At 32.2% G+C, this 26521-nt stretch overlaps 7 protein-coding genes and 1 pseudogene across 10 annotated transcripts in view; 4 read left to right on the top strand and 4 right to left on the bottom strand.

The window, feature by feature from the left end:
* bt (projectin protein bent) overlaps positions 1 to 9472 on the bottom strand; it is a 38051-nt gene extending 28579 nt beyond the window's left edge. The window contains exons 1-8 of one of the 2 annotated variants that reach the window (XM_015927016.3): positions 9331 to 9472; positions 9034 to 9125; positions 8581 to 8948; positions 8099 to 8120; positions 4081 to 4243; positions 2093 to 2243; positions 1465 to 1608; positions 598 to 1310 (exon numbers count right to left, since the gene is read on the bottom strand). In XM_015927016.3, coding sequence (XP_015782502.2) covers positions 598 to 1310; positions 1465 to 1608; positions 2093 to 2243; positions 4081 to 4243; positions 8099 to 8120; positions 8581 to 8917 — 1530 coding nt within the window. In that variant the 5' untranslated portion in view covers positions 8918 to 8948; positions 9034 to 9125; positions 9331 to 9472. Of the gene's footprint in view, positions 1 to 597; positions 1311 to 1464; positions 1609 to 2092; positions 2244 to 4080; positions 4244 to 4776; positions 5394 to 8098; positions 8121 to 8580; positions 8949 to 9033; positions 9126 to 9330 lie in introns of those variants that run through there. The other variant, XM_015927026.3, reaches the window with a different exon arrangement.
* Positions 9473 to 10033: 561 nt separating this feature from the next.
* On the bottom strand, positions 10034 to 11472 carry LOC107370632 (myosin light chain kinase family member 4 pseudogene; annotated as a pseudogene). The gene has a single exon (XR_016198635.1). The product of XR_016198635.1 is annotated as a myosin light chain kinase family member 4 pseudogene (transcript).
* A 156-nt stretch (positions 11473 to 11628) lies between these two features.
* LOC107360426 (uncharacterized) lies at positions 11629 to 17855 on the top strand. Of its 2 annotated transcripts, XM_015927085.3 has the most exons (4): positions 11629 to 11835; positions 11984 to 12118; positions 15759 to 15884; positions 16796 to 17855. In XM_015927085.3, exons 1-4 carry the CDS (start codon positions 11706 to 11708, stop codon positions 17002 to 17004), a joined length of 600 nt encoding a protein of 199 aa, XP_015782571.1. In that variant the 5' UTR covers positions 11629 to 11705; the 3' UTR covers positions 17005 to 17855. The 2 variants fall into 2 exon arrangements, with proteins under 2 accessions (XP_015782571.1, XP_015782577.1); XM_015927091.3 differs by lacking the exons at positions 11629 to 11835; positions 11984 to 12118 and adding an exon at positions 14487 to 14704.
* A 728-nt stretch (positions 17856 to 18583) lies between these two features.
* Positions 18584 to 20351, bottom strand: LOC107360441 (uncharacterized). The gene is made up of 3 exons (XM_015927103.3): positions 20006 to 20351; positions 19139 to 19707; positions 18584 to 19056 (listed from the first exon to the last, which is right to left on the bottom strand). The coding sequence occupies exons 2-3, from the start codon at positions 19433 to 19435 to the stop codon at positions 18913 to 18915; spliced, it is 441 nt and encodes a 146-aa protein (XP_015782589.1). The 5' UTR covers positions 19436 to 19707; positions 20006 to 20351; the 3' UTR covers positions 18584 to 18912.
* Positions 20352 to 20457: 106 nt separating this feature from the next.
* Positions 20458 to 21599, top strand: Scgbeta (sarcoglycan beta). Its single transcript, XM_089267343.1, has 2 exons — positions 20458 to 20596; positions 20742 to 21599. Exons 1-2 carry the CDS (start codon positions 20546 to 20548, stop codon positions 21534 to 21536), a joined length of 846 nt encoding a protein of 281 aa, XP_089123469.1. The 5' UTR covers positions 20458 to 20545; the 3' UTR covers positions 21537 to 21599.
* A 268-nt stretch (positions 21600 to 21867) lies between these two features.
* Positions 21868 to 22813, top strand: LOC107360406 (sarcoglycan beta). The gene is made up of 3 exons (XM_025162128.2): positions 21868 to 21909; positions 21976 to 22026; positions 22114 to 22813. Exon 3 carries the CDS (start codon positions 22143 to 22145, stop codon positions 22629 to 22631), a length of 489 nt encoding a protein of 162 aa, XP_025017896.2. The 5' UTR covers positions 21868 to 21909; positions 21976 to 22026; positions 22114 to 22142; the 3' UTR covers positions 22632 to 22813.
* A 66-nt stretch (positions 22814 to 22879) lies between these two features.
* LOC107360388 (phospholipid phosphatase 1) lies at positions 22880 to 24923 on the top strand. Its single transcript, XM_015927037.3, has 4 exons — positions 22880 to 23076; positions 23166 to 23317; positions 23607 to 23966; positions 24130 to 24923. The coding sequence occupies exons 1-4, from the start codon at positions 23016 to 23018 to the stop codon at positions 24451 to 24453; spliced, it is 897 nt and encodes a 298-aa protein (XP_015782523.1). The 5' UTR covers positions 22880 to 23015; the 3' UTR covers positions 24454 to 24923.
* Positions 24890 to 25969, bottom strand: Polr2C (RNA polymerase III subunit RpII33). Its single transcript, XM_015927072.3, has 2 exons — positions 25375 to 25969; positions 24890 to 25296 (listed from the first exon to the last, which is right to left on the bottom strand). Exons 1-2 carry the CDS (start codon positions 25868 to 25870, stop codon positions 24971 to 24973), a joined length of 822 nt encoding a protein of 273 aa, XP_015782558.1. The 5' UTR covers positions 25871 to 25969; the 3' UTR covers positions 24890 to 24970.
* Between the last annotated feature and the right edge of the window lie 552 nt (positions 25970 to 26521).

The following is a 26521-nucleotide window of genomic DNA, read 5'->3' as shown; positions in this document are numbered from 1 at the left end:
TCTGGCATGTTACTGGAAATTGAAGGAAATTTTCAAAATTTCTAAGCTTTCTTCAGCTTCTCTTCACTGTCTCTTCATGGCTTCAGAATGAAGGCACTTTTCATTTTATCATCTCTGTCTTTTCTTTCAACATTTTACTTTTTGCTTTTTCTTCTTCCCTTCTTTTTTATTCTCCTGTCTTTTTCATCTCAAAAAATATATATACACTTACAAACTCACACTTTTTATCACTCGGTGATTTAATGATTTCACACACCGAGTTAACCTAACATTAACCAGAAGGAATCTTCAACAATTTGGATGTTTTCCAATTGAGAGGAGAATTGAGAAAACAGAGCGAAAAGACACTCAGAAAACACACCATTAAGCGTACAATTTTAGACTAGATATTTGCATTTCCATTAGTATTGTCGTTGTTATTGTGAGGTGGTTAAAGAATGAGTGATTTTGAGATGATCCAAAACAAGCTTCTCAATCATCATCATTATCAGCTTATAAATCAAAATATTTCCAGATTTATCTGTTTTTTTTTCTTGCTCTTTCCAAACATTTACAGTACAAAATTGAAATACCAAGTTGGAAAGTAAAATGTTTTACCTTAATTTCAAGTCGAACAGTATATTCATCATTTGATTCAGATATGATGCTACTCTTGATTCGAGTTGTTTCCCTTACTAAAGTTGACCCTTTGTACCAAGTTGTTGTAAGCTTTGTTGTAGATTTAACTCGACACTCCAGTATAATAAGGGCACCATTGTCTTTTGGAATGATCTTTGGCCTGGTCACAAAAGTTGGTGAAAGGTCTTCCTCTTCACCTCCTCCTTGGAAATTGAGTGCTATATTGGCATTAGATTCGCCCAATTCGTTAACTGCATTACATCGATATGTTCCTCCATCGTCATTTGAAGGATCCCTAATCTCCAAGGAAAGGGCAAAAGTGTCTTTATCGATTTCTTTAATGGCTGCTTTATGACGAGCACCTTCTTTAATAACCTTTGTCCCATGAAACCATGAAATATCAGGCTTAGGATTGGCTTCAACAATACATTCCAAGACAAGATCACCTCCCACTTGACGGATTGTTGGCTTTTTAGGGAAACGTGGAGCTTTACCCTCTGGTAGTTTAGGTCGGCCTCCTTCAAAGTTTAGATTTATGTGAGCAACTCCTTCACCTTTCGAGTTTTTGGCTACTAAACGATATTCGCCACCGTCTTCACCACCAACACGGCTCAACTCGAGCGAGGCAACATGATGATGTTTATCAGATATCAATCTATATTTATGGCGACTGTCCTCCTTCACAAGTTTACCTGACAAATAGTTGAACAAAAATATCAAATTAGTTAAAATGATGGCAAGTTTGGTTAAAATTGAAAGCAGATTATCAACAATTATATTTGATTTGGTTTAACGATAATCACTTTTCAATTTTGTGTCCTCATTTCAATTATAAACATTTCTTACCCTTGTGATACCATTCAATAGTTGGCGGTGGTTCAGCAACCAGACGACATTCAAATATAATTTTACCATCGTCTGATTGTTTTATTACAGGTTTCTCAGTGAATGTCGGTTTTGCATTATCAGCTGGTACCGAAGTGTCATCACCTAGTTAAAGTTAAATAATTATATTTATAAAATGCTTGAGAATCATTTGCTATAATTATTATAACAAGATAATTGGAGCAATTTGATTGTCGCAATGAAAACTAAACAAAAAAAATGTTGTCTCAATATTTGGCAGGATTGTAGGGAAAACATTACTTGTGATTTAATAAAACAAGGAATTGGCAGCTATCAAGTTGAACCATTTTTTTCACTTTTTGATATTGATACTAATATTAATCCAAACAAATTTAATTATCTTTCAATCTAACCTATTAATTTACTTTTTACTGAATAACTGAATAACATATTGAAATAAATTTGCAAACCTTCTGACAAGAAAATTGAATCAAAGTTCAATGACCTATTAACATGTGCAAAGCTCAACCAAAACTAACCATTAAACTGAATATTTAAATTTCACAGATGAGTTCAGTTTCTCAAGTTCAGTTTTCAAAATTGATTGATAATTCCATTGTTTACTTACTATCAAAATTAAGACTTATGCTTGCATTGCTTTCTCCAAGCTCGTTTTTAGCTATTACTTTGTATTTTCCGGCATCTTCAACTCGTACTTCAGTAATTTCCATATGAGCAAGATAATTGTTGGCCTTTTCAACATCTTTTTTAACTGTTAACTGTAAATCAATAAGAAAATTGAAAGGTTTAATTAGTAAGCTTTCACATAAAATATGAGATGCAAAAGCAATCAACATTTCTTGATAACTCAATGCATCATGAGACAATTAAATTGACTGAATTAAATATATTTGCTGAATAGGAAACAAAAGGATTGACTTTAACCAGCTAAAGTGAAAAGTGTTTTCAGTAATTTGTCAAACTGCAAATTTGACATGAAAATTAATCTCCGCTGAAAATGAACCTCGCAAGTATATTCATAATTAAGTTGATAAAACAACAAAAGTTGGATAAAATAACGTAAACCTAAAAATAGATCTTATTTTGAGCTTAATTCAGCTCAAAGTGATTTTGCCAGAATGATAATATCAAATGGTCAAAATGAATTCTTTCTTTCAAAATACAAATCTAAAATCAGAATGAAATAAATTTTAGCATTTCTAGCGATTGATTTTGAAAAATATTTGTGATTCTCCAGATTTGCTTGAATCAAAGTTATCGGAATTCTGGAGTTAGAAACGATAAAAGCTCCAATAAAGTCAATTGGTACTTAATTAAGGATATGAAGCACTCGAATATATTATTGGATCGGAAAGTTAAATGCAATTCAAGTTGAAACAGATCTTCTTCAGAAGTTTGGTCAGAAAAGGTGGAAATGTTATAATTAGAAAATGTTTGTTTCTATTTGTCATTTTATCATTATAATTCTTGTTATACTTTGCTGGCTTGTTTCAAATTTTCCAACTTTTCTAACTCCTAGCCCTTAATCAGCATCATCTTTCTCTTCTTGTCATCATCATTTAATGAGATTAATTTTCAGAAATAGACAACACTCTGAAATCTGAAAAGGTATGGTGTGATGCCAATCTGATTAACATTGTCTAAATCAAATCTTTTGGCTTCCTTGACTTGTTTTTTCAAGAAAAGACCATTGTTAATCCATAATAATAAACAACTTGTTTACTCTTCCAAAGATGCAACCAGACAAACCTAAAAGGATGAATAAAAATGTAGACAAACAATGATTCCCTGATTATCCGGAGACATGGAAATGAATATGATAGCAAAAACAAAACCCGAATCAAACCAGTAAAAAAACAACTAAACAGACTGAATGAAAGTGCATCAAGACTAAAAATGATCATGAGACGAAAAAGATGAGAATTGATAATTTTGACATTTCTCATTATCTGAACCACTGAAAACCTGAAAACCCGAAAATAGTTAAAAAAGGAATTTAAAAAGAAAGGTAAAAGAGAGGGAAGGAAGAGTGAAAAAGGAAAGATGAAAAGTAGACGAAGAAAAGGCTAAAAATAAAGAGCGATCCAAGTCAATCTCATTGGTAAAATATTTGAAATTACTCGTAAATCTGTGGTTGCGCCTGTAACACACTAAGTACTCATCTTTGTTTGTTTGTTTGTTACATGTACTTTACCTCACCTTTCTGCGCAACTTTGCCTAGTAAATTAAAAGTAAAATTGGTGATTCAGCAAGTAGAGCATAATTTGACTGAACATTTCCTTTCTTCCTACCGGTTGTATTATTATATGCATTATACTTATACACTCAAGCATCTCTCCACACGACACTCACACTCAGAAAGATTGAGGTTTCCCTGAAATATGATAGGGATTACAAACTTATGCGGTTAAGCAAAAATAAGGATTGAAATGAACACAAAAATACGATTCAGTTGAAGAACATTTTTGAACAGTTTTTTTTCTCCAATAATCACTATTGGAGTAAAATTTGGGTTCAATTTTAATCTGTTCACTAATCATCTTCTCGAGATAATTAAACACTTATTTATAGCTTTAAATTGATTTGTCTCTTTACCTTGTATCTAGAAGATGGTTCAATTGGTGTTCCATTATGAAACCAAGAAACTGAGGGTTGAGGATCGGCTGTGATTTTACATTCAAATATTAAACGACGACCATCGTCTTCTTGTCGTATTGATGGCTTCTTGGCAAATGTTGGTGCTAATCCATCAATTTGTCTGTTAGTCAAGATAATCGGTTGGGAAAATGATCATGAAAAAGAAAAGATAAATTTCATTAGACATTGTTTATTTCATTTGAACATAGTTTGTTTCTTCCTCTTCTTTCATGTTTATTTCAATAATCTTGGTAATTCTGTGTTTCATGTTGAGCCTGAATAGCTATTGAAAAAGGATTGTATAAATTGTCGTTTTAACGGTCAACAATCAAATATCACCTTTTATGGATGAAAATCAAGTTACTGTAAACTAAGAAACTGTTAATCACGTTGAGAGTAAAAATTGTATCCAAATGGAGCTGAAACCCTTTCTTAAAATACAGAACAATTATAACTCGTAAATTCCATGAGCAATGAAATTTTAATTGCAATTATCCTCTTTAACTTTCCACTGAATATAACTCAACATGATTCCAAGTTTGTACAGATTTAAAAAAACAAAAATTCCATTGCAAGTAAACACTGAAACAAATATTCACTGTAAAGTATTTATTTATAATTGGACTCAATTAAAGTGACCAACAAATTACCAACCTAGAGGCCATTGTTGATTAAAGTAGTAACAATCACTGGTGTTGATAACAAGACTAGTTGGACAAAAAATCACCAAAAGAAATGATTCACAGGATGAATACACAAAAAGCACACAGAAAAGGTTAACTGCTAAGCGAAATTTGATTTTTAGGGAAATTTACTTTTACAGGTGAAAATGATAAAAGAATGGCAAAAATGAAAAGATGAGCGATCGATAAAAGTTATTTTTCGATTACTTTGTTTATCTCGATATTTCGATGTAAAAATTACGATGGATTCGCTGGTAAACGTTTATCCTTAACGTTGTTGTTCCGTATTACTCGCACTGTCCACAAATATTGAAGTTAATATTTACTGTGACGAGTTGACAACAACAATAACAAGTGACTAGTTTGAAACAACCGTCCCATCATTATTATATATTAACATAGATAATTACATTGTTTGGTGACAATTGCACTCAGGCAATTTGTTTGTGTCTGTTCAACTGTTTAAATTATCCTGCATCCAATTTCACTGAATCCATTAAGAAGAGAGAAACACGCAAAACAATGTACAAAATCTTTCGATGTTCAACCGTTGAAACAACTGTTGAATCTCCCTTTTCTTGATCGCATTTTTTCTGATTAATACACTTCCATGTTTCCTTCCCTTTCCAAATTGTCTTACTTTTCTCCCTTTCTCTCCCTGTTTATCTTCTTCTTTTTTTTCTTTTTTTCTTATGTCTCTCCCTGTCTTCATCATTTGCCTCATGAACTTAACTCAGAACAAGAATGCGGTCCATTTTTGGCCAACTCAGAGAGACCTTAAAATATATGCCAACTAAGAGTGGGTGCGACTTTGGAAACCTAAAAACAGCCTTCTTCATCCTTTACTAATCTTGGCTTGTGGATCAAGAGGAGGAACCTTTACTTTTCTCATTGAGAGAAGATCAAAGAGGAGGAGGAAGTGAAGAGGATCCTCCAGAGATGCTGAACGAAGTTGAGAGAAGAGAAAAAAAATGTTCTCGAATGAAAATTATTTGAAAATTATTCGCAAACTTATTCACAAGTTGTAGAGTTGAACAATCTAGACTCATTAAGATATTGATTTTCAATTTCAATTTTACAAATCATAATTTGTTGCATTGAGAGATTTCATTAAATTTACTGAAATTCATTTCAATTCAATCATTCACTTTATATTGATATGCAATATCACCTTTACGTTATGGTTTAATGAGAAAACTCTTGATCTGAATTTTGTTTCTCCTCAAATCTGATTAATATTTGAAACGATTATCACATTACAAGTGAGGGAAACACACACAAGTGATGCTTAAAATATTACAAGTGCTAATCTCTTGGTGATCTTTGCTAATAACAAAAAGTTATTTTGGGAAAGGTTCAAGTAAAAAAAGCTCTTGCATAGTTTGAATACATATAATGATGGAAAGTATCACCAAAATCAATTGTCAACATTGAACATTTTTTAATTGCCACAATGATATCAATTGAGAATGTTCACTTTTCTACATTTCATTAGAGTTTAATGAAATATCAAATTTTGTAATTAACTATCTTAAGAGGTCGATAATTTTTGCTAATAATCATTAGTAGTTATAATTGTTGATGAATTTTCCATGCTCGTTTAACTTTATACAAAGTATTCAATGATGAAGGTGATAAAACTTCCAAGGCATTCCAACAGCTATTCGTGTTGATGCATTGGTCTGGAAAGTTACTTGTTTATTCACTCCATCAAGTTTATTTTGGTTAGCAATTAGTTAACAGTGAAAATTTGAAAGAGAATAATTTATCAACAATAAAAGTTGATCAACAAATGTCTTTGAATGAAATTGCGATTGTTTTGAGAAATAATTTCGAGGTATTTTTGATTATCTGTCAATCTAATACTGAAACTGATTTAATCGGGAATCGATGTTATGATTTCATTTCATCCTGAAATAGTATTTAACAATTCTTAAAGGTTGAATATTTAAGGATTGTTGAAAGGATTAAATGGGATTCCAATGCTGATATGAAATCACAATTGAAACAAGCTAAGGCAATGATTGTTGAGACTTGAGTTGGGAATGAAAATGTTTTATCTTTAGAGCTATTGATATGGAATTGTTTCTAGCATGGAAATGGTTAATTGCATGAGTCAAAGGTTTTTGTTGTTGATCAGTTAACCAGACAATTTATCATCAACCATCGTTATTTTAACAGCAGGGAAAAGAGAGAGAAGAAAGAGAAAAAGATTAGTTGAACTTGTTAGAATTATTAATAAATGCTTTAGAGGTAGCAAAATTTTCTTCTGAATTTTTCATTACTTTATCTTTTTCCTTTCTATTTTCTATCCTGAAAATGAGCAAGGTTGATGGGGATAAATAGGAATATGTTGTTGTTGTTGATGATGGTTATGAAGATGATGATGAGGGAGGAAAAGGAAAAGTTGAAAAAATAGAAACCATCATGTTGAGTATCGTGTGTTTCATGACTTTTCCCGATTGTTAGGGTGTTTACCAGGATCAGAAGCAGAACTGATTATCACTCAAGATTTGTAAAGGTGATATTTACAATGATATTTCCTGGCAAAAGGTTATCTGCTGAATCTTCCTCTTTTCTTGTGAAAGAAAAACTTTCTTTTAACCAACAAACAACATTCTAATCATCATCTCATAAATGTCAAATGTATTCTTTATCCAAAGTATAGCAGTTTAATTGGAGCCACTAACTGTTGACAGTTAAGACAGCATGGCAAATTAGTAACACAATCATAACAGATTAAATCAAGGTTAATATCTAATCTAATTTTTGTAACCAGTAAAAAGGATTGGGTTAAGTATCAATGTAAGATGCATGATGAATCGATCTAAGAACCAATGGCGATAATTGTCATTTTAAAATGATATGGTTGACAAAATCATATTTCATCCTAAACAATGAATGTTCTGAGATCACAATACAGTTATGTGACAATGAAGCTGAATATGAAACTCGAAAAATAAATTGGTTTGAGGTTTGGTTTAAAACTCCCAGCTGGTTATGATGAACGCCTTCAAGGTGGGTTAATACAATGTATAATGTGTTATGTGCGAGTGGATAAGTCAACTTGCACTGTGAAAAATGCTACGAGATTGTTTAGACTAGATTTAGACAGAAAGGAGAGGGAAGAAGTTGCAAATTTACGATTACTGAGTAACTCATTATTGACGGATTTGTGTCACGTTGATGGATAATCAAGTTGCTTGTTTAAGCACAAAACACACAGGGTAAATAAGATAGTGATGATGAAGAGGAAGAGTAAAATACGGTTAAGTGATTAAATTAACACTTACTCATCATGAGGAGCGTCCACCGCTATTTTAAAAGAGAAAAAAAACAATTATTAGAAATCATTTGAAACGAACGAGTATTAAAGACCATTAAATCTCGTATATTAGGCAATTATGAATTTCTGATAAAAAACTCAAGTCAAGTCGAGATTGAAAATGTATTCCATTACAGAAATGGTTAGCAGTAGTTCATCTAAGGCAGTGATAAACAATAGCTGCTAAATCATCTTTGTGATGGTTTAGCAACCAGATTTCGATCACCACAATTGCCGAATATATTTGATCAAATGGACTTGAGAGATTGAGCCAGAATGAAAATTAACATCAAGATGTTGATGGCTGATAAATTTTGACGATTATTCCAATAATCTTATATAAAATTGCAATACGAATCTGCATTGTTTTGAAATTTGATTCGTTCTTTGGTCAATAAATCTTGATGCTTGGCTTAAACTTTCAATAAGACTTGATTAGGGTAAACGTACGCGTAAAGTTGAGCTTGATCGAGGCTGAAACTTCTCCTTGTTTATTCCTAGCTTTAACCCAATAAATACCAGAATCGTCTCCGATAACATCATTCAGCTCCAAAGCGACTAGAAATTTATTAGGTCCAACCTCTGTAATTCGGGACTCGATTCTTTGGTCATCTTTAATTTGCACATCCTCTTTATACCAAGTAATCTTTGGTCTTGGGAAAGATATCAGCTGACATTCGAACACAAGCCGATTGCCATCATCTTCTTGTCGTATTCTTGGTTTCTTGACAAATGTTGGAGCAATTTCCTCATTTCCAATATCATCAATACTCCTTTTACGATTCATCTGACTCTGATTCAATAAACCTTTCTTTGATCTGGAAAACAAAAGACAAATAAAGTCAATACTGATACAAGGTTTAGATTTTGAAACATGGGAATTGAAAATTATTTTTCATTTACCAGATTAATTTGGTTGAACTATTTTAAACCATAGATTCCTTTTTTTCGACACCAATTGGTTATAAACTGAATTGTTAATGATTAAAGATCATCTAGATGAGTGATAGTTGAAATAAATAAAATAAATCACATAAATAAAACATTTTAAGCAACCGATACATTTAAAATGTAAAAAGGCGCAAATAGAGGGAAAGATTGATAAAAATGGGTAAAGAAAGAAATGATTCAACAAGTCAAATGGAGGAAAATGAGATAAAGAAATGCAAGAGAAAGAGAAAAAGAAAGAGTTGAAATTACTTTTGGGTTTAGATGATGAACACATTGAATTCACAGTTTCATAATTGGATAATAGTTGTCGATTAAATCACTTAATAGGCAACAATTAACACAGTTCACAATTAAATTTAAGATGTAACCTTTACAATCCTTTGGACAAACGGTTTAAGGTGTGTAATGAGCTGTTGCATGAGAGAAGAAAAGTTATCCCAAAAAATTACCAAAAGATACACCCAAAGTAGACAGAGGATTTAGGTTGCGGAAAGAAGCAAAAAGGAGAGTTGAGAACGATGATGATTCTATAAATATTATCTAAAGGATCAGCGAAAGTTGAAGATGAAGACTAAGGAATGAGAAAAAGAAGGGAAAGGAAGACAGATTAGTACAGAAGATGTGGCAACTTGATAGACTAAAAATATTTTGGCTAACATCGTCACCAAAATATTGGTAACTTTTAACCCATCGCTGGTTAAATTTTTGCGTTTCTATCACTTCACATTTTCAAGATGCACAATTTAGGATACTTAATTCCTGATTAGTGAACACTATTACATGATTCCTCGAGAAAAAATTGAATCAATTGTAATTTACAGCAAAAAAGCTAAACTCGATCTTTTCCAGTTGCAATGAAATACCAGATTCTCAGTCCATTCAGTTATCTTTAGTTGAAGCTGATTTCCAATGAAGAGTTTCTGAAATGAATGAGTCAATTATTAAATCGTTGAATTTTGACTTATGACCAGCCAAAAACCAATCAAAAACACCAAACCCAATGTTTACAGTTCATTCAATTACTGCACAGTGCAGCATATGAACAGTTTATTTAATTCAACAGCTTACATAGAAATGGTTGACTTACAGATTTATCAGTAATCGAACTGCCAAATTCGAATTGAATTGAAAACTTACAAGTTGGAAGGTATTATTATTAAAATCAAGTTGATATGGATTTAGGGTTTTGTAAATTTGATTCATTTTAGTTACCCAAGAAAAGAGTAATTTGAAATGTGACCAATGGGTAATACGGACCACCAGTAATCACCATATTTAGCGTGAATACGATCACGGATTGGATATTGGAGTTGTTCCTCCGGTTCCCTTGAGCCATGCATGTTCAAGACACTCATGAGCCGTAGGTCTCTTCTCCTTATGGCGTGTTAATAATTTACCAATAAAATCTTTGGCCTCGTCCGAAATGTTGCGGAAGGCATCTTCATCAAAGTTCCAATCACAGGCTTTAATATTTTTCAATGTTTCAATATCATTGTCACCAGCAAAAGGTGAAAAACCGCTAAGCAATACATAGGCTAAAACTCCGACAGCCCACATATCGGTATAGAAACCAACAGGTTCTCGTTCAACAATCTCTGGTGCGGCAAACTCGGCTGTTCCAACTGGTATTTTAATTACCTCATTAGGATCCAATGTGGTTGTCAATCCAAAGTCAATAATCTTTACGGCACTAGAGTTTTTAGCTTGACACATAATATTTTCGGGTTTTAGGTCTAAATGAATGATATTTTTCTCGTGCATGTGTTTAACTCCTTCACAAATTTGTCTCATGTAGTTAATTACTTCGGCTTCTGACATGTGATATCCTTCGGTGGTTATCCTTTCAAATAACTCTCCACCAGACATAAATTCATAAATCAATATCATTTCACCATCATCTTCAAAAGCATCATGCAAACGTATCAGCTTATTGTGATGAAGTTGATTCATTATGTCAATCTCTTTACGAATCACAGATTTTTCATATGGATGAGCAACCGGAATGAATTTAGCGGCAAATATTTGACCTGATCGTTTTTCACGACACTTGTGGACCACACCAAAAGCTCCTGTACCAATCTCTTCCAGAATGTCATAGAAATCATAGATGGATGATGTTTTAATATCAACTGGTCCCTGGAATTTTAAATCTTCCGTAACAAAGTGATCATAATTGGTAATTTTTCCTTCATCTTTACCTCTAACTTTACGTCCATGAGCATCCGTTAACCAGTGACGTTTCTTGAGCTTATCTTTTTCACTTGGTTTAGTTTTAATAACACTGGTAACATCAGAAGGTTCACTTCGTCCATAAATATTTTCAGCATAGATTCGTATTCTTTTTCGGGATTTAATCCACCGACTTGGAGAAGAGTAAATCGAGAGATGATTTCAATACACTTTAATCAAATCAAAAAATTGACTAAAATTGACGTCTGATTAAAATTCAAAATATTCTCCAGACTGTCCACTAGATGGCGTAAGCTACGAGTAAGCTACAATAAACTACCGGTTTTGCCTTTTTTGTTTTCTTTTTTCATCTTTCATTGTCTTTACTGTTAGGTAAAAAGTTTTTGCCAACATTTTGGTTTATTTTCAGTTTCTTTAAAATATCTTTCAACACCATGTTGCGATACAGCTTGTTAATTTTACATGTGATCATCTCGATTAACCTGGTAACTGTCAACTGTGATCAAAACACTGATCTTTCTGTGCCTTCAATCTCACAAACTCATACAAAATCTGGTAAACAATGTAAGCTATTTTTTCCGACCTCTTAGTTCCGTGTTAGCTCTGGATCATTTTCATGGCAACAAACCTTTTCAAATTTTTAACCTAACCACCTGTGCTTTTGTGGAACAACTCCGAATGTATTAATTTTCTTATTTCAATTTGTTTTCAGCCGATTGTAAGTATATGAAAGGAACTTGGTCTGCCTGTTCAAATGGCATCAGAAGCCGTGAGGATACTTTGAGGGTTTCCCATTCAGTTTCAAACTGCAACAACACCAGAACTATTCACAAAAAATGTAAAAATGGTAAGTAACTGAAATTTCAATGAACGATGTTTAGGTTTGATTTTAGACGAAACTTCCAATCAGTCTTTCTCCTTGAAGATGTATGCTGTAAATATATTTTTGACACTTTTAGTGATGTTGCTCATTTTTTGAGCATGTTATCTTTAAGCCAAAGCAAAATGATCTTTGATTTGTTGCTTATATCTTCCAAAAGGATTTGTTAGCTCGAGTTTATTTCTGTGAATCTCATCTCGTGACTGAATCATCGATAATTTCCTCCTGTGTAATGTCTTAACCCTCATAAATTTGGTATTTTTTGATGAAAACTCATGTCAAAGTATGCAAGGCAAATGAAATTGATTCATAACTCATCATTTGGGTGCAAGATATGGTTGTAGTCATCATTTCTTTTATTTAAAATTGCAATTGAGTCATTAAGGATGAACCAAAGTTGAGTTGAAATATTTATATATTGTCTTTATGGACAGTATTTAATGAGAAAATCGATTGTTATATCATTATTCTGAACATTATTTCCACAATATTAACATCTTGCTTGTAATTTTCATTCTACTTTCTCTACATTCATCCATAAAATAGCCATTAATCTCACCTTAAATAATTATTCTTTGTTTTCAAACAAACGTTTACTCACCAGAACAAAGTCTGCTTTTTCTCGAACTAAATTACTTCAATTACTTCACCAGCTTAACTTGCTTTTAATGTGTTAACCAGGCTGCGAACAATAGCTTTTATAAGAAAAGGAAACATCTTCCCAATTTCCATAGAATTTCATTCCTTTTTTTCTCCTTTATTTAACATATTGAGAAACCTTCCCAGAATTTATCATGTCAACTCTATCAATAGCAAGCTGAGAGCAAAATTTCCTTAATCTATGTATTTTCAAACAAATGCATTCTCATTCACTTTCTTAGATTCATCTACTTTCCTCTCACCACAATTATATCATCATTATTCATTATTAACATCAATTTTCATTAGGATTGTGCTCGAAATATCAACCCATGGTCTTAAATGTTTATTCAATATTGATGTCTTTTCTCTCCCTTCAAATTCCCCCGAATATTCCTTTCCATTTTCCCTTTACTGGAGATTCTCACGAGTATCGTCAAATTGTTTCTCATTTAAATCAATTTGGTATGGAGACGTTTTTTCACAAAAGGCTTGGGAATCACTTTATACTCTATTTTCAATCTTTTCACCATTTCCTCCTTCTCCACCTACTTTTGATGTAAAGTGTGTAAAAAATGTCATTCAAAATGCGTGAAGAGTAAAAGATTGAAAACCGGAGAAATATTCAGAAGCTAAAGATTGGATTAAATAGTGAATAAAAGACCTGGTTATATCAATAAAGCAATGATCAATAAATTGCAGATGCATTTTCAAAGGTCATTTACTTTATGATAAACCTTACATTTGCTGGTGAATTTATTTCTTGAGTTTTCCTTCTAATCATAAAAATAGCCAGGAAATTACTAGCGGTTTCTATATCATCTTTCATTTTCCTAGTATTTCTGTTTTTCCTTTCTTCCAAATTGTCTTGAATTCATTATTAAATTACAAACTGAGCAAAGCTTTTAAACCTAAACTTGTTTTTACCCAAATTACTGAAACAGAACCAAGTAGTGACCAAAAAATTGACCCAATGCATAAACAAACAAAAATACAAGATACGGTTCAACTTGAAACTTGACAATATCTTGCACTGTAAAGTAAAGTTCAACGTGAAGGAATTCACTTTAGATTTGCTTGAAAATCATTATGAATAGAGCTTATTCATCGTAAATGTTCATCTCTTGACTGCTCTTTCGTGGTCAATTGTTTGTACCCATAATTTGTTTAAATCTCAGACACGCATCTCTGTCTTGATCATCTTACAATTTCCTCCTACTTCCATCTAGAACTGATTTTAGGAAATCATTTCGTATCTTTAAATCTTATGTTGTTTTTTTTGTTTGTTTCAAGAATATTTTCCCATCTTTCTTCCATCTTCATCTTCCTCAGTCTCACTCTGTTTTTTGTTCACTCACCATCTGAGATTGTCTGGGTTGCTTTAAGCAACATTTACAAGGCAAAGATCGTGATGAAGTCCACTCCATCTCCAATGTAAGCGCTTGCGCTACATGATTATCTTAAGCCTCTGAGAAGCTCCTTTCAGATGGTGGAAGCTGATGAGATAAATACATCGATATATACCGAAACAAACATCAACAGAGAGACTCATTCTCTTCCCTTTAAGCTTCTCATTTTATTATGTAATTTTATATATAAATCTTGAACAACTAGACTCACTATTGACTCACACACTCAATCATTTCTCCTTCAATCGCTATAATTCACTGTACTCTTCTAGTGTTATAACTGATTCTTCACTTCTTGCTCAACTTGTTTTCATCTTGTACATTAGTTTCAGTTCTTGAACAACTCCATCAACACTTGCAAACCCAGCGATTCTTATTTTTAACCAAATAGCAATGAATTCGAAAATTTTCAGTATATTTTTCGCTCTCGTCATTACATTGACCATTGTGCTTTGTGAAACACCTGAACGACAACCTAAACAAAAATCTCCTAATAACAAGCAAGGTAAACAAAAACAATTTCATTTTTTCGTGTTAACACAACTTCTCAATTTCAATATTCTTTCACTTATCATTTAATATTCCAATTATGTCTAAAATCTAATTACAATCCTTAATTGTTAATATTTCAAAGTAAAACAGTTGCAGCTCAATGCTCGTACCTTTAAATAGGATTTTAAATTTTTACGTGATTTACTCCAGTAATTAGCATTCATCTACCCGAGTCTTTCTGCTGCAATATTCATTGTTTTTAGCTTTTCATTTGCAACTCATGATACGTTTCATTCCAAGTTATCTGCTTGATTAGATTCTTTTAAACCTGGCAACTGTGAATCTTCTGTCATTCTGTTTCCATCTTACTCAAGTTCAGTGAACCTTTTTCCTCTCATCTCTATCTATTAACGATGAACTTAGCTTTGATAGTTTCCATCTTAATCGCACTTATGTTCAATACATTTTCCCATTGATTCAGGTTTCTTATGAGAAAAATATTCGAAAATCTTTGTTTACTAATTCTCTCATTCAAACCCAAAAAACCCAAAAATTTAGTTCAAAAAAAATATATTTCCCTGCAAACTTTTGTCAGATAAACCAAGAAAAGGCGTAAAATAAAGATTATTTACAGTTTTAACCAGAAATTGAAATATCTGTTTATGGACGTTTCTCTAATCAGTTCATTTCCATTATAATTTATTACAATTTATCGCACAACATTCGAAATGCAGAATTGATGTTTTTTCTTAAGCAAATGTATGTGATAATTTACAGCAAAAAGTGTCTTTTTTCCTATTAGTTTGCATTTCTCTGAGCTTGAGCTAAAAATAATTGAACTTGAGCTTATTGGAAGTTTTGTTATTGAATCAACCTTCAAAATTTCTCATTATTAATTTTTCTTCGTTAATTATCTTAAGTCTTTAATGTTATTAGTATATCACTAAATCAAAAGTATTTGCTATTAAGATCCAAAGGCGAGAATCTTAATGGCAAATAGTTGAGATAAAGTGGTTTAACTATTACTTATCTGATTGTCTTAATTATTTTAATTGTTTTCTCCCCAGTTTGCCGTTACAACAAAGGTCCATGGTCAGATTGTGTCAACGGTGAAAAATCACGAACCGATACTTTGAAAATACCAACTCCAGGCTGTGAAGCAACACGACCTGCCACCAAAAAATGTAGACCAGGTAAGATGAACCTTAATCATGTGTTTAATTGACAAATCTTTACTCATATCAAATAATCCAATCAAAAACATGATCTACAAGTCGAGTTAATCTAGGATTAATAGATTTATTGGTATTGATTTATGTAATGTAATCTTGTCTTATGATTTTCTTACGTTATTAGTTAATCTTTAATAAACATCATAATCAGTCACAACTTCAATGATAATGTCAAATTAACATCTTGAAAAAAACATGTCAATCTAAAAGCGGAAACGGGTTTTCAAGCTCATTCATTTATCTATCAATCAATCTTCTTGTGACTATTTTTTCTTGCAATTTCAATCTTGCACGAATTTCAGTTTACAATATTTTCAATCTAAATTGTTCATCAACACAATTTACGCACTTAAACTACACAATTTATCTGGAATTAGCAATGTTATATTGATTTCCTTTATTGATACCTATTGAAAGATGGAAGCTATTAATAACTTGAAAACTCGACGAACTAATAACTCACAGATTTGAGGATTTACCAAACAGCTCATGATTGAAATAACCTTGTTGCTTCTGCTTGTTAAATGTTAATCGTTAATGAACAGCTAATTTGTGCTTCTTCTTCCAACACAATGTAATCTGCTACTAATTACATTTCATGGTTATAGTTTGACAAAATTTGACCCTAATAGTTGTAATAGATGAGTGAACAATCATTTGAAGAGTGAATCTCATGATGACAGTAAAATGTCAACAGAACACATGAACTCAAGTAATCATTGTTATATAAATTATAATTTCAGTTATAAACGTCAATTAAAGACCGTAAATTGAATTAAATTTCTTTTACAATTCTATTCTTCTTTTCTTCCATCAAAACATTTCCTCTTTTTTTGTCAACTAATCATTTTATTTTCTGTCTCTTCTCACAGCTTGTCGATATTCAAAGGGAGAATGGACACCTTGTGAAAATGGTGAAAAGAAGCGAACCTTAACCCGACTAGAAGGTGATGGACCCGATTGTCCAGCCACCAAGGCAGTAAGCAAACAATGTTCACCTCAAGCCAAGAAAACCAAACAGCCTCGAAACAAAAATCGAAAGACAAACTCATCATCAATCACTCCAAGCCAAGCATATTAAACATCTTAACCTGACTCATTGCGCCGCACTTATTCCTTCACACATAATCTGATTTAAAAAGAAACAAAAATTCAATTCTATTCACCCAATCTTCACCAAATCCTTTAGTACATCTTTTCCATTTTATCCTCGAGACAACTTCCACTATTACCTGATTTCAAATGTTTTTCATCAACGTTCCCGTTTACACCAAAACAAAACCTTTTCTTTTCTAATATTTATAGCATAAAACTATGATTTTACTTTGATAATTTCATGGTAAAATTTTCCTGTATCACCGAAGAGAAGAATCTATCGAATCGAAGCGGCAAATTTAGCAACTGTGGGTTTATTTTCTTCTCAAAAGCAATGGCAAGTTGATCAAGTGATGTCGATAAAAGATGAAACCAAAATATCATCATTTCTTCCAGTTTTTTTTCCTTTTTCTCTTATATTTCTTATTCTGTAACACATTATTGTTTCTATTCAATACAATCTTTTTTTACTCTTAACCAAAATATTCAACAACGAAAAAAAAAGAGTTGCTGTGAAACAAAATAGAGACAAAACTGGGAAACTCTCAAGCTCAAAGGAGTAAATGAAGGCCAGAAAATATGAAAGACTAACATTGCGACAAAACAAGATCTTCTCATCGAGTCATGACTGCGAATTACCAAGATTTACATTCAATTTTTCTCATAATTCATTTGTTTTCTCTTTTTTCTTATCAATATTCTTACTCTCATTTTCTCTAGCTTTTGTCTCAATCTCTCTTTTTTTGTATTATGTAAATCTTTAAACAAAAAGTGGTAAAAAGCCCGAAAAAACCAATAATATAATCAACAATAAAACTGGTTTAGAGTATAAAAAAACTGTTGTTAACTGAATCAACCAGAAACGCACCAAACAATTCCTTTAGCCTTTTCTCTTGAACAAAATCCAACTTTATAATATCAAACCTTTTACTGTAACCTTCCAACTGATTGAATCTCAAATTGTTTCAATTCAGTGAATCAAAAACGAACTAAAATAAGACGAAATATTCAGGAAAAAAAGGACGAAGATGAAACTGTAATTACATTGACTTAGTCAAGTGAATACAAAAGCTTCAAAGTTGATATTAGGTTTTGTTTCAAGTCTAATACTTAATTGTTTAGCTTTTCATAGTTCACTGTAATACAAACTAATTGAAGTCAACGTTCAGTTATTAAATTAAATTGTAGAGTCAGTATTTCATTATAAATTTGTTACATTTAATACTTGGGCTCAGTCTGTAATAATGAAATTCATCATTTCCTTTCAGACTTTTATTTGATATACAATTGTGATTGTCTACATAACTGGAAATGGTTATGAACAATTCATATCATGATTGTCATTAGTGTATCACTCAAGACGGAAATGAATTCAATCGATTCTTTACTCTGTCAAATATTTCATCTTAACCATTTCTTTCATTATCATCTGTGATTAATGGAGATCAATGAACTTCATTTTTTGTTTACTCTTCTTGACAGTTCTCGAGATTATTCATCTTCTTATATTCAATGTGATTTTTCGTGTAAATTATTGAGTTAATTTGTCAGATTGTTACCAAAAATTAAATTTAAATGCTTATTTGTATTTGTCAACGTTGTGATAAATTTAGAATCATTTTCAAGTTGAAATTGGATTACATTTTATGGCAATAATTCATGTTCAACTTTGAAGTACATTTAATCTTAACTGGATAATTTAGTCTCCAACCAAGGTGATTATGGATTCCTTTGAGTGCTTGACAATTAGTCGTATTTTTGAGTGTGAATTATAACGTGGTGAAAGGTCAAGAATATAATAATTGGTTTCAATTTTAAAATGAATATGTTATCAATGGAAGTATATTTTGGAAGTTATATCAAGTCAAAAGTGATAATGAAATTTGAGTGTAAATTATAAATATATTTTCTCCGATTGATTAAAACCAGTTGCTATGGCTGTTTCATAAGATGGCGGAGGTGAAGGTTGGTTAGTGAAGCTCTGTCCAACCTCGACATCATCAGGTCCATAATAATTACTATCAATCTCTGGAGTCATCTAAATAATGGATGAATAAAAAAATGAAATAAATAAGTGAATTGAATTTGTGTGTTCGTTGGTTAAAATGAGACAAAATTACCGCAGCAAGTATCGCTTGTCTGGTCAAGTATTCAATTAATGTCTTTTTGCGAATGTGAATTAGTGTTTTAAGGGCAACCATGAGACCACAGCATAAAAAGAAGGGTCCAATGAACCAGAATCGAGCAAATGCACTGGTTAATAAGTGACTCTCTTCAATTGAAAGTAATGTTATCAAAGAGCCAGCAGCAAATAGTGTTAATGCCAAACAAAGGTAAGCATATGAAATTGTATCACAAGGTGATATTGGAACGCCAATTGAGATGGTTTCAGTTGATGGATCGTTTCTTGAAGACATCTTTTTTTACAATTTAAATATATAATTTCCTTATGTGCATATAATTTTTGTAATAATCAACAACGAGCAAGTAAACGTTTGCTATAACAAGACGTAAATATATCTTTACAGGTTCATCTTTATGCTTTCCAAGGCAAGTTGATTCCCAAGTTGATCAAGACCAGATCATGATCATTGTGATATCCAATTTGATAGAGATGATTAATGTGTTTGTCATTTGAATAAAATAGCTTCAATATCTTTTGGTCCATTTTATAAACAGGATCAACTAACTGTTGCAATAGAAACATGAGATAAGAGAACAGAACTGATTAGAATTCAAGATAAAGAATAGATTTTAAAATATCAGATAAAACAAGTAAGATTTGACAATAGCAAGTCTTAACCTTTTTTAAAAATGTTACGTTGAATCTCAAGGTTACCTTTTTGATAAGGTAAACTTGAGTATTCCAGGTGAAGCGATCGATTACAGAGTAAGTCTTATCATAGGATTCCTCATGGTGACTAGACTAATTGATTTTATTAACCTAAACCATATTTAGTAATTATTAATAAATTTCAGTAACTTACGTGTTTAAGATCCAGCTCAGTATCCATCAGCCAATCACTTTGTTTGATGTGTTATTTTTTTAGATCGCCTTTGTTGATTTTGGCGATGAAAGGTAAACTGGTTGTATCAAAAGGTCATCCAGTAATCAATTATTTTGAATTGGTTGAAAGAAATTCGAAAATCACGGTCGAATCATCAGCGTTTTCGGAATAACCTTATTTATATATTATTACCGATAGTAAACCAGATAGGGATAAGTAAACAAATATTAAATTTGAACTCTAATGGTTCTAATTACAATGCGCATCTTCACGAATAACCATGAGTCTGATCTGCTGGTTCTATTACTATTTTCACCATCATTCTAACATGTTTATCTCTTTACCAGTTTCAAAAGAGTTGCCTATTTTTCTAATCCTAGAGAAGGAGGGAGACAAAGAAAGTCTTTCTTCGAAGTAAGCATAAATTCATTGCTTTTTGCACATTGTTTTCTGTTCCAAGAGTGATCAAAGAGTATATTCGGCAATTCCAATCCTTTTTTGTATCTAATATTCATCATCATGAGTCCGGCAACATTAAATGGTCAACCTGAAAGCTACAACTCGAGCAAAGTAAGTCCATTCGAACACTTAATCAGAGTCAGCTGTTTCTTTCGGTTCGTCTTTGCAACGGTAGAAATGGGTTAAGATTTTGAATTTGCCTTTTCATGATGTAAACAATGTTTTTCCCATCATTATTTCCAATTTTGAATTTTAGGTGATTGGGTTTAAAGGGCTGGAAGCATTAGCTTTGGTGGTGATTATTGGTGTCCTCCTGATGATCTCAGCACTGACCAGTTTTACCAATTTTATGATAATCTATAAATTGCGGCTGTTTCCTCGGATGGAGATGATTGCCTTTAGTGACGATGGACACGTTATATTCAACCACGAAGCCAATCTTAATAGAGTTCATTTGTACAAGAATGTAATGGCCGGTGTATCAAAAATCAAAGGAGATATTTCTCTAGAAGCGGGATCAGAGTCATATTTGCACCTCAATTCAGAAGGATTAGAGATTGGTTCACCTGAAGGGTTCAAAGTGTATTCACAAAAAACAGACAAATTGCTGTTTCCACCAGATTTTTCAAAGCTGCCTTTACCTTCAATCTCGTCTATATCCATTGAAGGGGGCATCCGAAATGTCCATAAGATAAGATCGCCAACAGATAGTGATTTAACCATATCAAGTGCAAGATCTATCAGCATATCTGGAAATGAAGGTGTTCAAATTGATTCTAAATCTATCAATTTAGCTAGTTCATCAATAAGTCTTTCAAGTATAAATGGTTCAATTGTATTTGAAGGTGAACAAGGAATCACAATAAATCCAACTCGAATGATAATCTCGCCTGGAAGTATTGATGAAGGAGAGGAGACTAATTCAATGAGTTTACAATATAAATTGTGTGTTTGTGGTAAAACTGGAAGATTGTTCAGGATCAAAATTAAGTCACCAGATCATACGTGCGCTGATGTGCGTTTTCCAGAGTCAAGCAATCCTTGTTCATAAAATTACATTGAATGTACAATTTGTGTTATTTGTCAATAAAACTCAAACTGTAAATCTATCAAATTTAGTTATTGATTGAGATATCGATAAATTGAGAACAAATCAGCTGGCTCCACATAAACAGCAAAAAGGTGTATCCATAAAGTCCAACTGTGAAAACAGTTACATATCGCTTGTATTGGATCAGGAGTTCACATTTTAATTTAGTTTTTATTTTAATTTGATGATTCTGGGATATCGGCAAAGAATCGGTTCTTTCCGATAGTTGGCTTAAAACGGCGCCACCGGCTTCATACAGCCAATTGTAACCATGGAGACTTATGACAGCAGCTTGCAACAAAGTTGCAAAGTGATGAAATCTTGTTTTGAAATGGTAAGCTTATCTGATTAATCAATAATCAATCCTTAATTAACTTTTTCATCTCTGTTTTTATCACAGGATACAGAATCACCATCCCCATCCTCAGTTTCACTCGGCATAGGTGACGATGTAAGTAATAATTCATTTATTTGGTTAGATACTGGAAATTTAAGCCACAATTTTGAGTAACATTAAATAGTACCAATTACCAAGCAGTACCAAAGACATCTTCATTTGATATCAAGATGAAAAAAAATTCCACATCAAAACCCAAGAAGCGAAACTCGAAGAACCAGCCTAAACTCACAGCCATTGGGCCAATGGACTTTTTCGTTAAACGTTCTGGGACAACCAACTCAACAACTGATTCATCAACATCAGCGGCAACTTCGTCTTCTAACATTGGTACCAGTTCTCGGACTAGACAAGCAAATGTTTGCGGTGAAACTGAATTAAACACTGTATCCGACATCATAAGAGAATGGATTGAAACTGAGGTTGAATTGAACGATGAAGATGTTGCATATATTTTAAAGTATTTTTACGATCTTATCGAGGAACGTAACTTAACCTATTTAGCAGCCATTGTACAAACTTTTCACGAATTAGTTGGCAATCGTGGCGATTACGAATGGAAGGAAGCTTACAACAATGTAATCATGTCTATACAATATGAACTTTCTTCTGATCAAGCTTTACAACAAAACTTGCTTTTACCAAAATTTGATATATAAATCATGCAAGGTTATGTATCCTGGCTCCTAACGAAGGACAATTTCATTAGCATTTAAAATATAACAATAATATAACATTTCCTGTCATGATAATGTTAACCTAATTCAATTTTATCAATAAAATTTGCCTATTTGTCCAAAAAAATTACTTAACTATAATTAAATCTACAGTTGCTATCTTACCTACTTTTCCCTCTCTTTGCCTGAAATATTTTGGTTAGAGAGTCTCTTCCTTTCAATCTCCACCTTTCAGCCAACTGATGCAAAAAATGATTTCATAAAGGATCATTCAGTTTTATTGTGGCATGTTTATCCAGCAATAGAATCACCATTTTGATAATTATTTTCTTATTCTAACTGTGTTTTCAACATTGATTCATCATTATGGCCATCAACAGAGCATTATTATTCAAAGTATCGCTAGATTCATTAGCTACTTTCTTAGGTAAGTTGACCATGGGTTTAATTTAAAGTTTACACCTTTTCTCTATCCAGCTTCTCTATATTATTAATTTTCTCTGATTTTAATTACAGTTGGATTACCATTTTTCTTATTGTACTTCATTGGTGACCCTTATAAACGTGGCTTTTACTGTGATGATGAATCAATCCGTTATCCTTTTAAAGAATCAACCATATCATCAGGATTACTATTCTCCGTGTCAATCATTTCTTCTCTTGTTGTGGTATTTATTTTGAATTGCACGATTTAATCCACTTTCAAGCAAATTCCCTCAGAATTTATATATTATGGGAATTCCTTAAATTCCTTAAATATATATATTTATTATAAGATCGAAAGAAAAGTATGAAAATTATGATTCTAGGATAAAACCTTCACGTTAGCTGCCTTTTATTTTCGTTGGTCTCTTTGTTTTGCCTGAATGTGGATTAAATGGGTATCTGTTAAAGAAGTAATTTTCTTGATTGAATTGCCATGATGATTAAAACTATGTATTTTTATTTATTTTATAGATTTGTACTACTGAATACATGTCTTTAGAAAGCTTTAGACTTGGAAATGCTGGACGCCAACCAGTGCTCCAATTTGCATGGATACTCTACCATCAGCTGATTATATTTGCTTTTGGTGCTCTTTCATCTCAAACATTGACTGATATAGCCAAATATTCAATTGGAAGACTCAGACCCCATTTTATCGATGTTTGCAGGCCCGACGAGGCTTTTAATTGCGGTCAAAATGATTTCAGGTATATCGAGAATTATGTTTGCCAAGGAAAACCAGGAATTTCCAGAGATTTAATGAGAGATGCTCGACTATCATTCATGTCTGGACATTCATCATTTTCAGCTTATTGTGCTGTTTACATTGCTGTAAGTTTACATGATGTGCATTTATAAATAGTTTCATTCATTGTTCTGTGTCCTTGTCACTTGTTATCCTTGGCGTTTAATATCATCTTCAATTCTTTCAATTAGCTTTATTCAAATCTGGTATCATGATCAATTAACTCTTTTTCATCATTCATTTTTACAGATTTACTTACAGAATCGTGTTAAAAGTCCAAAACTAGCTTTGCCAAGAGCTTTTCTCCAGGTTCTTGTCATTTATTTATCAATTTATACTGGATTCACTCGCATCTCTGATTACAAGCACCACTGGAGTGATGTTCTCGTTGGATTAATACAAGGAACTTTGGTTGCCGTTTTGACCACACGCTATGTTGCATATCTTTTTAAGTCTTCAATTATCATTAGTGGTGTTGGAAATAACATGAATACTAATTCATCAGTTGCTGAAAATCTGCAAAAAGATAAAAGAAACTTTTCAACATTCGAAGTTGAAGCTGGACCGGTGTAATTATAAAATATGAAACGGTTGGTAGAGGCTTATCAGACTAAATCAATTGCCTTATTTAGCCTCGAAAAGTTCATCTACAGCATAATGATCCGCACAATTTCATACTTCATAATTTCTGAGCTTATGGTATCCTAAAGCCTTTAAAACCATTTGAAAACTACTTGGTGTATAACAATTAATTTACCAAAAACGTCCATTACTTTCAGTATTCTTATGCGCCGAAACAAAAATGAAACCGTAGACATTCCCAAAGTCTGATATTTCTAATAACTATAAAGACTGATGAAATGTAATAGTTGAAAATATCAGATCACAAATCAAGTTCAAATTTCATTGTATTCTGGAAATTAACTAACTCGGAGATTCTATTTTTCATAACCTTGTTAAAATTTAACCTGCTTGAGTTGCTTGCACTTTCTTGTAATAGCTGGACATATACATTAAATGAAAAATTTAATGTCTCGATAAAATTTAAATTTTTACATGAAGTACGGTGTGATTAAACGCAGGATATATGTTACATGATTGTTAGAGCATCGTGTTCAATTTCGTGATTCAATTGGGTTTGCAAATCTGTGAGCTTCTTTTTCAAAACGTTCAATCCACTTAGCACAATATTGACCGGCTTCAAAGCTCCGGAAGATTCGAGGTTGAAGTAGAATTTTGATGGTTGCTTGTCTCTGATATAATCAGCTTCGTATTTAGTATCATCCAATTCAGAAAATTCACTTTTAGGCCATTCTTCGGGAATTGGAAAAGTTGTGTGCCTAAACGAATTATCTGGATCATATTCAAAGGATACACTAGAAGTAGGATTCCATTTAGCATGTTCCTTGCCAAACCCTACAGAAAGGAAACCAAAATGAAAATTTATAAAAAAGAGTTCAATACGAATAATTCGAGTAAATTAAGATATTATACCTTTCTTAGCATAAGCACGTATTCTCAATTCTTGTCCTTTCCTGAGCTTGACGATTAATATCTCTTCATTCTCATCACCATAATCTTCTTCATCAGCTTTTTTGGTAGCAGGTACAACAAATTGATTTTTACTTTTCAAGTCGGATGAAGTTACATTTTTAGTGGCATCCTCATTGCATTTAACATGCAATGTGAATTCGACAGCACAATCCTGACAGAAGTCACTACAGACACAGTCTCTCGAATAAGCCATTTTATCGACAACCTCATCACTGGTTAGAGGAATGAGTCCCAAACGAGAAGCAATGAATTCATCAAACAAAACGGTAGAGTTTGCCTCCAATTGAACCCAATCAATGGCCAAAGTTGGTACCTCACTAATAAATGTCCGGCGTAAAGCATTGGCGACACTTAAACTTGTTTCTTCAATAGAGAATTTAATATTTTCCTTGGAAGAATCAGTAATACTGATTTGTGGTTGATTAGCATATGGCATTTTCAATTTAAAAAATAAAACAATAAATTACGTTAATATGAGAGTGAAAAAAACCTCAACAAATAATAAAAAATGAGAAGCGCAATTCGGTTTCGATACAAGCACAAAAAAGAGTCTGTTTCTCCTGGTTACCAGTAACCAGTAATCATTATGAACCGGTTACCCAAACATAAGCGCGAAATTTGAAAATAGAAAATCTATTAAAATTTAATCCCAAAATGAGAATAAAATGAATTAATAATAGAAAGAAAATAAAAAATATGAAATAGGCCGGACAATATGAAGTAATAAAAATGCTCAACTATAGTCCAATAAACTCAATAATTTAGGTGATCAATAAAAAAGACTTATAAATGATGAAAATAATTTTTGACTGAACTGGACAATAAATTGCCATTGAATTGGCAAAATATTTGAAATGGCGAATTGAACGTTCACTTTTAAATCTAAATTTTCTGAAGAAATCATTAATCATTTTAACGGTCATTCCATAACAAAAGGTAATGCTTTTAACCTAAAAAGTCTGGTCAAATTGTGAGTAAAAAGGGACAAAACAACTGAAAGTAAGGCTTGAATTTAATCCAATCATATTTATATTCACCAAGCAACTGAATCGATACTAGCAATCAACAAAAAGGCCTCAGTCATTAT

Source organism: Tetranychus urticae, chromosome 2 (genome assembly GCF_039701765.1).
Source record: "Tetranychus urticae isolate SD_2017Ah chromosome 2, NJAU_TeUrti_SD_1.0, whole genome shotgun sequence".
NCBI lineage: Eukaryota > Metazoa > Arthropoda > Arachnida > Trombidiformes > Tetranychidae > Tetranychus > Tetranychus urticae.
Note: the sequence above shows the minus strand (reverse complement) of the source record. Positions and strands in the feature narration are given on the sequence as shown.

Bases quoted from the DNA above. Each gene is read 5' to 3' on its own strand.
- Polr2C (XM_015927072.3), bottom strand. From the start codon at position 25,870: ATGCCATATGCTAATCAACCACAAATCAGTATTACTGATTCTTCCAAG. The intron at 25,297-25,374 runs GTATAATATCTT...TCCTTTCTGTAG, and splicing joins ACGTGCTTATGCTAAGAAAG to GGTTTGGCAAGGAACATGCT.
- Scgbeta (XM_089267343.1), top strand. From the start codon at position 20,546: ATGAGTCCGGCAACATTAAATGGTCAACCTGAAAGCTACAACTCGAGC. The intron at 20,597-20,741 runs GTAAGTCCATTC...TTTGAATTTTAG, and splicing joins AAAGCTACAACTCGAGCAAA to GTGATTGGGTTTAAAGGGCT.
- LOC107360426 (XM_015927085.3), top strand. From the start codon at position 11,706: ATGTTGCGATACAGCTTGTTAATTTTACATGTGATCATCTCGATTAAC. The intron at 11,836-11,983 runs GTAAGCTATTTT...ATTTGTTTTCAG, and splicing joins TACAAAATCTGGTAAACAAT to CCGATTGTAAGTATATGAAA. The intron at 15,885-16,795 runs GTAAGATGAACC...CTCTTCTCACAG, and splicing joins CACCAAAAAATGTAGACCAG to CTTGTCGATATTCAAAGGGA.
- LOC107360441 (XM_015927103.3), bottom strand. From the start codon at position 19,435: ATGTCTTCAAGAAACGATCCATCAACTGAAACCATCTCAATTGGCGTT. The intron at 19,057-19,138 runs GTAATTTTGTCT...TCCATTATTTAG, and splicing joins GACAAGCGATACTTGCTGCG to ATGACTCCAGAGATTGATAG.
- LOC107360388 (XM_015927037.3), top strand. From the start codon at position 23,016: ATGGCCATCAACAGAGCATTATTATTCAAAGTATCGCTAGATTCATTA. The intron at 23,077-23,165 runs GTAAGTTGACCA...TTTTAATTACAG, and splicing joins TTCATTAGCTACTTTCTTAG to TTGGATTACCATTTTTCTTA. The intron at 23,967-24,129 runs GTAAGTTTACAT...TCATTTTTACAG, and splicing joins ATTGTGCTGTTTACATTGCT to ATTTACTTACAGAATCGTGT.
- LOC107360406 (XM_025162128.2), top strand. From the start codon at position 22,143: ATGAAAAAAAATTCCACATCAAAACCCAAGAAGCGAAACTCGAAGAAC.